The sequence below is a fragment of the Cricetulus griseus genome, chromosome 6, assembly GCF_003668045.3.
Source record: "Cricetulus griseus strain 17A/GY chromosome 6, alternate assembly CriGri-PICRH-1.0, whole genome shotgun sequence".
NCBI lineage: Eukaryota > Metazoa > Chordata > Mammalia > Rodentia > Cricetidae > Cricetulus > Cricetulus griseus.
Window position 1 is genome coordinate 148,602,317 of NC_048599.1, and position 12,151 is coordinate 148,614,467.

General features: G+C 35.8%; 2 protein-coding genes across 10 annotated transcripts in view; both read right to left on the reverse strand.

Moving 5' to 3' along the window:
* Dennd1a (DENN domain containing 1A) overlaps positions 1-12,151 on the reverse strand; it is a 1,920,886-nt gene that overhangs the window by 973,695 nt on the left and 935,040 nt on the right.
* Positions 225-12,151, reverse strand: part of Rc3h2 (ring finger and CCCH-type domains 2) — a 60,349-nt gene continuing 48,422 nt past the window's right edge. For 5 of the 9 annotated variants that reach the window (XM_027423534.2, XM_027423531.2, XM_027423535.2 and 2 more), the window contains 8 exons: positions 11,890-12,036; positions 11,359-11,572; positions 10,862-10,946; positions 10,120-10,201; positions 9,892-10,026; positions 9,547-9,654; positions 9,101-9,249; positions 225-7,907 (listed from right to left, as the gene is read on the reverse strand). In XM_027423534.2, coding sequence (XP_027279335.1) covers positions 7,712-7,907; positions 9,101-9,249; positions 9,547-9,654; positions 9,892-10,026; positions 10,120-10,201; positions 10,862-10,946; positions 11,359-11,572; positions 11,890-12,036 — 1,116 coding nt within the window. In that variant the 3' untranslated portion in view covers positions 225-7,711. The remainder of the gene's footprint in view (positions 7,908-9,100; positions 9,250-9,546; positions 9,655-9,891; positions 10,027-10,119; positions 10,202-10,861; positions 10,947-11,358; positions 11,573-11,889; positions 12,037-12,151) is intronic. The other 4 variants (XM_027423536.2, XM_027423537.2, XM_035446998.1 and 1 more) reach the window with 3 other exon arrangements.

Below are 12,151 nucleotides of genomic sequence, written 5' to 3' on the forward strand. Positions count from 1 at the left end.
GTTACAATTTTGAGTTGTCATCTGGGAGCTGGAAATTGAACCCAGGTCCTCTGGAAGAACAGCTAGCTCTCTTAAACACTGAACCACCTCATCAGCCCTGGTGAACTGAATTTTTAAGGAATTCATCTTGTTGACACTTCCTCATCCTCTTCAGAAGTAGACAAAGAATACCAGCTTATTTTACTCATTATTTCAGAAATAAAAACTATAACCACACAAAAGCATTTATATAAATGTTCATAGCAGCTTTATTTGTAATAGAAATTTGAAACAACTCAAATGCCTCTTAATGGAGGATGGTTAAACAACCCATGGTATATCTATACCATGGCATATTACTCGGCAATATAAAGGAACAAACTATTAATACATGCAACAACTTGGATGAAGCTCAAGGTAATTTTGCTGAATCCAGTAAAAAACAAAACAAAAAATTTCAAAAAGTTACATATGGTATAATTTCATTTATATAACATTGTCATCATGACAAAATTACAGAGATGGAGAACGGATTAATGGCTGCCAGGGTTCAGAGAGCATGGTAAGAAAATGGTGTGACTATAAAGGGCAAAAAGAATAAATGAGAGGAAAACAGGTGTTATCTCAACAATGGCCTTTCCACAAACTTACACTTGGAAAAAACTGCATAAGAACCATCCCTACACCCCTCTTTGTGGGTGGGCATATACAGGTGAATACACATGAAGCTGAGGAGGGGTAAATAAGGTCTATGGATTGAATATGTCAATTTTCTGGTTCTGATATTGTACTAGCTATACAATATACTACCATGAGACAGACTATATGAAAGGTACATGGTAATGTCTGTACTTTCTATGACTCTGTAACTATTTCAAAATACAGTTTAAAAAATACTATTGATCTCCATTCTCTTGGACTTAGGTATCTATTTTTAACCACACCTTTCATTACTCTCCATCTGATCCTCATTCAGGTTGGGTTTTGAGAAAATCCTTACTTAAGCAAGACCTATTCATGTAGCTATCTCACAGGCATCTGAGCTATTCTGTTAAGCATGTTATTACAACAGGCATTAACCATAAATCTCTCTGAAATTTCATTTCTTCCATGATGCCAACTTTCCTTGCTGGGTGTAAAGGTGTACACCAGTGATCTTAGCACTCAGGATTTTGAGTTTGAGGCCAAATGGGCAATACAAGACCCTACCCCTGTAGTAACTTGTTTCCTCTGCCTGGTTTACCTCCTCATGGCTTTTCTTCTTGCGTCTTCCTACACTCCAAAGTCTTTCTGGGGTTTATTGAAGACTGCATATGAAAATTATGTCGCTCCTCAGCAAAACAGGATTTGTAATCTTTAAACAAATTTCAATCCCCTAATAATGCACAGATGTCTAATGCACTTTTTAAAAAAGCACAGCAAATCTGGTCAGTCATTCTCCCCAACCCCAATCTTCAAGTTCATCTCTTTTGCTCCATCCTGGCATGGTCATGTAGTCTACACTTACAGTATTAACCCAGCCTCCTTGCTGGTCTATCTCCAGCTTCATCTTTTACATCACTGCCAAGGTATCCTTCCTAAAATCTCAAATCATTCAGCTTATGTAACTTCCAAGATTCTCTTATAATCTCTTTAGTATAGTATTCAATGCCCATCTACCTCTTCTAGCAGTGTAAACTTGGGCCAATTCTGCAAAGTATCTATATTCCTTTTCTTGTCTAAGAATGGTGACAGTAATCTACATTGTAACACTTAGAACTTTGTCTGAAACATACTAAGTGCTCTGAGATTTGGCTGTCCATATTATTACTCAGTGAAGTCCCATTCCTTAATCACACTTTTCACTTAGGTGGAAATGCACCCAACTACCACCACCATTACCTTTTTGGGAAAGAAAGATGGCAGAACTCTGACTCTATTACTTTCTGGTTATGAGATCTTGGCAAATTACAAAATCTCTCAGATGTAAAACAGAATTAAAATACTAAATAGAAGTAGAGGTCAGGGGGTCATGAAGGTAATCTATTACTGGTAAAAATGTTATGCAGGATTTAAAGTCTAGCCAGGGGTTGTCTCACAGAGAAGCACCCCCTCTTACTCAACACAACTATAACTGGTCCCTTTGTATGTAGCTTTCTGAGCTATTCAGCTTAGTCTTTCCCATTTCTACATCATGAGCTTCTAGGAAAAGAGTTCATTTTATTGACCTATAGTCTTAAAGACTGGCACAGACAAAGGCTTATGACACATCAGCTGGGTGAATAAATAAAGGTACCCTGGGGTCAATGACAATGGTGCTGAGATTCAGGCCATTTTTTAAAAAATTTTCCTGAAGCCTACAGAATAATTTTCATACTTTCATAACATGACTGTCCTATTTATGCACCGGTTCTATTATCTCCCAAAGACAGTAAACTCATTATTATTATTTTTTTATACCATCTCCCATTTAAAAAGTGCTCTATATTGAACGAAATGTCAGAACATTAAGAAATATTTCAACCTCCTTGGGTCTATTTACTTCCCAATGATATACTTATGAAGCAGGTAATCATTTAAGTCCCTACTTAAGGAGTGGTTTTCCAGCTTTATAAGAGATATCAAAAAAAAAAAAAAATCAGGACAACTAAAACATACCATAAACTTAACATTGACACTAAACAAACAACTTTTAAGGTGGACAAATAATTTTATTTTGTGCATGCAAATACATGTCAAGTACTGCAAACTTTTTCCATCAGTTTTCTCTCAAACACTGAAAATCATGATGCTCTATTTTGTGAACAGCCAAAGCTAATATCTCTTCACTTCAGTGCTACAGCAAAAACACACAGAATTCACTCTTTGCTATTCACTATCATCACAACCCTCATTGTTCCATCTCTGCCCACCCCCCATATACAGGCCTTATAAGTCCTAGCCTTCCCCCCATTTAATCCTATTCCTATAGCACAAAGGGAAACATTACAATTTGGAAATTCAAATTGAAATAAATGGAATAGAATTTATTCCCATATATATTCCCCATTTCATTGTACAGAATTATTTTATAGTTTTAAATAGAAGCTGAGTATATGCCTTAAAAATGAGCATTAAATCCATCTTAGAGATGGTGCCTGCTTTTTACATGATGGGTGTACACCATCTTTAATTTCATTTACATTTCAATCGAACAATAGATTTGCAAAGAAAATGTCTAATACAGACGTAAAAATATTCACACTAAGCTTCACAATCGGTTGTACAATTGACAAACAGGCCTCTTTTCCCAAACTTTCCAGCTAAGCAAATTTATAAAATGTAATCAATGCAACAAGAAAAACATTTCTTTTTCACTTCCAGGGAAAAGAATATGCAATAAACAGTATAAATGCAGACGGCAGTTGCTGCAAGCTAACCACGATACTCCCAAGTGGCTGTACAGTGGGTATGTGCAGTACAAATAAAAGCCACATGTGTTGTATCACAACTACAGTATAATTGTTTGCCCAGCTAAGAGAATGCATGCACTTCCATGCCGTGGGTTATAAAGTGAGGCCTAATTCTTGACAGGTTGATGGAATATGTGCAAATGACCTTGGCTTTTGGCAGTACTAAGTGCAGCCAGTGTCTTTTTTCCACTGGTTTAGGGGATATTTTTAAATTTTTATATAAGAGAAAAAAAATTGCCAGTTTCAGACTTGGGGGAATAACTCCCCTTAGAGTAAAAATAAGTCTCCACTCAAATGTGGGGTGTTCTGATCTGTGGTTTGACTCCTTGTACTCCCTTGCCAGCAAAGGGATACAAAGAAACAGCTAGTGTAAAGGAGTTACTAGCAAACTTAATCTCTAAAAAACGGGATACTCCTTGAGCATGTCATTTGTGTTCTGTTTACAGAAGGGGCTCTTCTGCAGAAGGAGTTACAGTAAGTGATCCCATCAGTACTCTTGATTCACTAAAACATAAGGAAAGTTCTAAGACACTAATACATAGCTGCAATGCAACTTTTCTCTTTAATGATTAGTTACTAATATTGGTGACAGTCTGCTCAGAAATGACTCAAAGAAACAAGGGAAGAAATTCTCAGATTCACAGCTAAAATCATATACCGAACCTGATTGTTACACGTTCCAACCCTGGTTAAAAAAAGATAACATGGGCTATATCACATCTAAAATTCAAAACTAGGGTAGATGGTTTTTAAACAATTTTTTTTTTCAAATGTTTAAATGATCACATTCAAAAGTCCTGCAAACCATTGCATTCTGGAATCTTCTCTATATAAAATCAGGATGTGCTTTGTAACTCAGCCATCAACTTGAAATCTGGGTCAAAGTGACTAGGATCCACACAAATGGGAAAGTTTAGTTTTTGTATAAGAGGTTTCATTTAATTCTCTTACTAGAGTAAAAAGCTACGAAAGGAGAGAATCAGCGCCATGGGCTTAAAGAGCTACCTTTTAAAAAAAAATTACAATATACAACTGTCCCCACATATACTGGTTCGTTGCATGGCACTGAAATAAGTCATGGTAGCAAAGGCAAGAGAATCTGGTTTGTTTAGGTACTAAATAGAAGGAATACATATAGAACTCTTAGAATTCATAAAATGAAATGACCCCACACAAGACTAATGATGTTATATTCACAGCATCTGAATGTGGCACACTTACTAGGACCTGGATTTACAAATTGGGAAGAAAGACAAACAAAAACAAAACATAAAGGAAACCCACAACATTTTCCTGCTTTTCAAACTTCAGACTGCTTTTTCCTGATCAGACCCATAGGTGACACATGCAGTTTATATATCAACATTACAAATTTTCTCTTCTACTGCATTGTAGCCTCTGATCCCAAATGTGTTCATCACAATGTCTTGGTAAAGGGTCAAAATGATGATTGCCCCAATTTTAAAAAGCCATGTTCCAGGTCTACTTGTACTATTTTCCTCTATGACATGAGTAAGTACTATTTTGAAGAAAGGTCAGATGAACTGTTCTTTCTTCTGAAGTGGCAGAGATTCAATGGCTTTATTTCACATTAAACCCACCAAAATAGACAGTAGGTTGTCACCACATAAAAGATGCAATACAGTGTAACATCAACACAGAAACAATTCCTATGTTGTTAGTGAGAAAGAGTAGAAATTTAAGAATAGGGAGTTATTACTTTATGGGATCATCTGCTGCAAGAAAAGCATTATTTTGCTCTAAGTGTGTGAGACATACCAATAAGGTTGGCAAGTACACATACTGATGCAAATGTAATTTACTGAACAAATAGGCAAACACCTAAGCATCCTAACCCCCTCCAGCAGAGCACAACCACGCTTCAAAATTTCAATTTTAAAATGAAAAAGATAAGGTTAAATACACAAGATCAATTTATGTAGTATATAATCACCCTCAGAAAGTGCTGAAGATGTTCGTGTAGTTCTGTTGCACGGAGGGTTCTTTCCCTGAGGGCACATAAGGAGCTCTCAACTGTTAATAGGTCTCTATTTTGTAACAAAATAGCAATTTTAAAATCTTAAAAAAAAATACATTACCTTCAACATGGAAGATCTCACTATTAAATATCCATGAAATAGACAGACTGGTTTACATAACCTTTTTGAAATTATAAACAGAAAAAAAAAAAAAACAACATTGGAAGCGTTTTAAATGTAATAAGTTCATATTCATAAAAAGGTTCTGATATAAATTATATAACAATCATGTTCCTGTAATATCCTAAGCTAATTTATAATGTCAGAAATAAGTTAATGCAACATGGTTTAAAACTCTTGTTCCTATTCATTTCAGGTTACAGAGTGAAATAAATAAAATGTCTTTGTAGGGATGGGAGCACTGGCCATGGCAAAAAGGTACAGTACTAACCAAAGGAAACTAAGTCAAGGCTACTGTGCTGTTATGCTACAAACAAACATCTTCATACACTTAAGTATTAAATAAATGTGTAAGATCTTCCATACTGACACCAGAATATCAAAACTACCCCTTTGTTTCTCAGGTATTATTTACAACTTATCAGTCACCTTATGAGCATGTTCATTAAGACAGGTATCAAACACCAGTATTTACTCATTCCAATCAAGAAATTTCAGGGAAATGTCAACCCTCCCACCCCTGGAAATGTGCACAAAACTTTTATCAAAATCTTATCTGATACAATTCTGTGGTTTTTTGTAAAATAACTAAATAGCTCAGACGACCAATAACATGATCCTGTTTAAGCATCTTGCTAGCAGGAGAAGCCCTTACATACAGTACACCTGGTGAAAGATCAGCTTGGCTTAAAATATTCCAGTACAATTCTCAGAGTAAACAACTTCACAGAAGTTAATTAAAAAATAAAAGTCAAACTAATCGGAAAGAAATGGAGGAAAAAAAAAAAAGACAAACTATAGGTAAGATTACCACTAGGAAGGAATGCCCAGCTTTTGTTTTCAAATGTTGACTGAAATTTAAGCTTCAATAAAATACCACCCACAAATCTGAGACATGGATGGTTGAACATACTGCATACTTCCAGATGCCAAGTGAAAATTTCAGTCACATTATGGCAGGGCAGAAATTATTCATGTTCTTAAGTATGGGTAAATGTTAGCCAATGTACTACTACTACATGGTTCATAGTCTTATCAATCTAACAGTCAGAAAACAAAGAAAATTAAACCCAACATGAAGTTAACAACAAACAATATCTAACTAAAACAATGTAATGAACACACAAATTAATTTCTTTAAATTAAAGACCCAGCAAGACCATCTTGTTAGTCAGTGCAAACGCTACAGACAGGGTTTTCTCAAGAAAGGTGAAAGCACCTGATTCTTTTGCCAAGTCATCAGATTCAATAATGTACAGGCTTAAATCTGCATTTTAAAAAATTGCCATTACATTAGTGCATAATTTATCAAAATTGTAAAAACGATTCTGCATAACTTAGGAGAATTTAATATCTAGTACATCAGCTGAAAGACTTAGGCACTTGGTTATATTTTTAATTAATTACTTCAACAAGTAGCCTGTGTATAAATATTAACAAAGCAGAAACTATTCTTGAAAAATGGAAAATTAAAAATTAAATGCTACAGATAAAAGCACTGCACCACACTTCTACATATAATGCAGTAAAGAAAGCTATTACATAACCCTGTAAAACTCTATGGTAAGAACATCTAACTCCACTCTTCAAAAAAAAAAAAAAAAAAAAAAAAGTAAGGAAAAAAGAAAAAGGAAAAGAAAAATCCATGCAAAGTCCAATAAAAAAAAAGATAAATAAAGCAGCTGGAATGAGATGGAAATTTCTCTCAGTGAAACATAAAATAGAAATAAATTAATTAACTCTACTTTCACTAGATGTATCATTGTAGGATCCTGCTAGTTTAATAACTGAGTTGTTAATTTACTGTAGAAGCCATTTAAAATAGGAAATGGCTCAGTTACTGCACCGGATTGCTACAAACTCATAAAAAGCTGCTTGAAGCTTAAGTTAAATGTTGTCCAAATTCCAATAATTTCTGGAAAGTGAACGTTACCCTAGTAAAGTAAATTTTCTTTTTTTTTTTTTCATAATGCTAATGCAAGAGGGCTTGAAGTATCAAAGAGTCCACAGGAAATGAATGCCCCCAGTAATATCTGTTTTTTTTTAAAAAAAATATACATTATATAATATATATTATATATATAAAAAGCTAGTGTAAATGCTTCCATGGTGTGGTCACAAATTTGAAAGATGAGCCTCCTTTCAGCTGTTAACCATCTTCCCATTTGCAATAGGTTTTAAAAAGTCGTTTTTATCTTCAGACATAACGTGAGTTTTCAGAATGAGGTTGCCAACACTGACAGATGTGGCGATGGGGAGGCAGCCTGCACTGCTAATAGATACTGGGAGTGGCTGGCTAAAGCAAGACGTTACTGGCAGAACTGTTTTTTGCTCCTCCCTGAGAAAAAATAAATGACAGTGAAAGCAAATTAACTTTAAGTGCAAATATTTATGAGTTACAATATATGTTCTCCAAAAGCTACTCCAAACTCTAAGACCCAACAGAAAAAGCCTATCTTCTTTATCAAGAAAAGTTTGAATGGGGCTTGGAGAGATGTCTCAGCGGTTACAAGCACTGGCTGTTCTTCCAGAGGACTCAGGTTCAATTCCCGGCACCCAAATGGCAGCTCACAACTGTCTATAACTCCAATCCCAGGAGATGCAATGCCTGTTCTGGCCTCTGCCAGGCACAGCACAAGGCTTGCACATGGTGCAGAGACATATATGCAGATAGACACCCAGACAAATTAAAAATTAATAAATAAAAATTAAAATAATTTTTAAAATATCAGAAGTCAGACAGAGGTAGGCAGATCTCTGTGAGTTCGAGACCAGCCTGGTCTACAAGAGCAAGTTCCAGGACAGCCTCCAAAGCCACAGAGAAATCCTATCTCGGAACCCCCCCCCCCAAAAAAAAACAGAAGTCACTAAAAAGGCCCTATTTTCCAAATTTATGATAAAAGTTAAAATAATAATTAGATGACATATAAATTATCAAGCTTAAGGCCAGGATCAAATCTTTGGCAGTAATTAAATAAAATGGCAATATAGTAGCCAAGAAAATCGTAACATGACTTTCAGAACAAGAAATATTCAGCATAGTTTTTGTTTGCTTTAGTTTTTATGAATTTTTTAAAAAGAATTATGTGTTTTGCTTTCATTCATGTATGTATGTATGTATGTATGTATGTATGTATGTATGTATGTATGTATGTATACCACATGTGTACAATACACTTGGAGGTCCCAAAAATGGGTTTTATCCCCTGGAACAGAAGTTATACCAAGGTTGTGAGCCACCATGTGGGTGCTGGGAACCAAACCTGGGTCCTCTGCAAGAGCAATAAGTGCTCTTAACTGCTGAGCCTCTCTCCAGCCCCTTATGGTTTGTTTTTGAGATAGGGTCTTGCTATGGACTCCATGATAGCTTAGAACATATAAGCAGCAGATCCTGCCACTGCCCTCACAGGTGCTGAAGTTAAATAAGGTTGCCCCCTAATAGTAAAAAGCCATAATGAATCTAACCCTGCATCTACATAAGTTATTTACACCTTATGCCCCCTGATTACAAAGGATCTGTCTAACACTCACAGAATCACATGGTCTTCACCTAAGCTCTGTCTCTTCTGCTTTACTGTGTCTTTCTGGTGATGTTGACCTGGATGGCCATTTTCCATTGCTGTTCCATTCAGCAACTGATCACTTTGAGAACTGATATCAAGTTGTAGGTCCAGGATTTCCTAAGAAAGTAAAATGTTAATCTTTCAATATGACATTTTTTTAAAATTTTTATTTATTTATTATGTATACAACATTCTGCCTCCATGTATATATGCACACCAGAAGAGGGCACCAGATCTCATAACGGATGGTTGTGAGCCACCATGTGGTTGCTGGGAATTGAACTCAGGACCTCTGGAAGAGCAGTCAGTGCTCTTAACCTCTGAGTCATCTCTCCAGCCCCAATATGACAGTATTTTATGCATTTTAATTTACAACAGAACAAGGCCACCTAATTATCTAATTTTGGCACTTACTTCAATTTGTTCACTTTGTCCATCAGGTTCATCAGTATCGAGTGCTGAAAGCTCTAACTCAATATCTCTATCGGGCTTCGTATCTACTGTGTCTTCTGTATAATCACTCTGTGAATAAGAAAAATATTAATTTTATAACTGAAGAACCTGGGATCTCCTTTAAATTACAATGGGAATCCTAATATTTAGCTAAAAAATTAGTTCAGAATTCTGAGACTACTATTTGTACTCTAAGTTAAAAAGTAATCATTCATCTGAAAAATGCACTAAGAAATAGTATATCCTAATACACAGCCACAAAAAGCAAATATGCTAGCATGAAGCTGAGACATTTAGTTTCCTTACCTCTCCATTTCTTAGTTCAATTTCCTTGCTTAGAAGATTTAAAGTAAGGTGTCGGCCTTCATCCAGGGAATTCCACTTCTGCTGCATGGCCAGAGCATTAGCTTCCCTCTGAAGAAGTAATGAGTTACTCTTGGCCTCCATGAAGAGAGAGGAAAACATAAACTTAGCATTCAATTATTATTTTACTCAAAAAAAAAAAAAAATCAAAGCTAAATAAATAGAGCCTACCTGCTGAAGTTCAATGCTCAAAAGGTCTCCAGTACTGGAATGCTTTCTATGACCAGATAAATCAGTAACAATGAATCTGTCCCTTTAAAAAGAAGTATGTTTATTGTAGTTAAAGTGAGATATAAAGTGTTAATGACTATATGCTATCTGTAACTAACAACACTGAATGTGTTTTAGTCACCATTCTAAACACAAATGTTTCAGATATTTTTCTTTTAAAGATTTTATTTATTTATTATGCATACAACATTCTGCTTCTATGTATATCTGCACACCGGAAGAGGGCACCAGATCTCATAACGGATGGTTGTGAGCCACCATGTGGTTGCTGGGAATTTAACTAAGGACCTCGGGAAGAGCAGTAGGTGATCTTAACCTCTGAGCCATCTCTCCAGCCCGCTTCAGACATTTTTTAAACAGCTCAAATTAGTTGTTATCTACTGTGGCTTATTCCATGGACAACCAGTAGTGGTGGGTGTGTGTGTGTGTGTGTGTGTGTGTGTGTGTAATTTTTTTGGGGGGAGGGGGTTTCAAGACAGGGTTTCTCTGTGTAACAGCCCTGGCTGTTCTGGAACTCACTCTGTAGACAAGGCCTCAAAATCAGAGATCTGCCTGCTTCTGCCTCCAGGGTGCTGGGATTAAAGGCGTGTGCCATCATCACTAGGCTGGTTTCTATATTTTAAGATGCATGTAGTTTGTAGTTTAAAAGTAAAGCATCTTAAGGAAATGAGAATAAAGTTACCGTTCAATATAGTGTGCTGATGATGTGGCCTCATTGCCATATGAACTCCACCTTGAATCAACAGCATTGACATAAGGGACATAATCTGTAGGAAATAAAAAGAAACCATTATCAGAAAAGCAGAAAAGCCAGACAAGGTGGTGCACATCTGCAATGCCAATCTTCAGAAGGCTGAGGCAGGACTGCACAAGTTTGAGACCAGCTTGGATACATCATGATCCCATCTCAAAAAAAAAAAAAAAAAAAAAAACAAAAAAAACAAAAAAAACCCAAAACAACAACAACAATGAAAAAGAATAAAAGTAATTTTAAAAACCAGTATATAGGTATGAATATACGTTTTAAATGGCTGTGTATTTTTTCCCACTAGCCAAAGGCTCTGTTTAAACCATGCCATTCTCAGTTTAATATGGGTACAAAATGGAATGTTTTCTATCTCACATGTTAGGAATAAAAGCACATGGTAAAAATCCTTTGGTATTATTAAAATGGATCACCTGATACACTGATGGGCTTAGTTGCACTTCCTTGGGAAGCAGTGGCTTGGATGGGATCTGTTGTATGGTAACCTGTTCGGGAGGATCGGGAAATTGCACCCCATTTTGAGATAATGGGTCCATCACTAAAGGGAATAATTGGGTCTTCTTCTTTTGTCCTTCTCTGCGTTTCAAATAAATGCACTCTTCTCTTAACATCCCCACTGTCCAGGTCCTGCACAAACCAAAGAATATCAATCAAAGAGCCGCTGACAATTACTATAGCTAATGATGTTCTTAAAAGACATATAGGTTTTTCTGGTCAATTTTACACCAACTATAGATCTCAATTGTGTGTAACAACTATATTAAAGTACCAAACTATAGTTAAATAATTGAAACATTCCATGAAATTTGTTTTAATTTGTTAAAATATTACCCTGCTACTTACAGTCAGGATATAAAAAAAAGTTTTCATTTTAAAACTTGAGACATCAACATTATCTTCCCTACCTCCAAAGCCCCCCTATCCCCAACCAAGCAAAATCCTACCATTAGCACAGCATTTGAATTAGCAATCACATCTTTGGGCTCTGAATCAATGGCATTTATACACGAGCCTATGGTGCCACAAGACCAGGGAGAGTAATGGGAAAGATGGTCTTCCTCAAATTTTGTGCCACTCACACTCTCAGAGAACTGATTAAAAAAGAAGGAAAAAAAGCATATTAGTATGAACCCTAATTTTACAAGCTTGTAACTAATACTGAATAGCTATTGTACAATTAAAGGATCATATAGTTAATAATTAAAC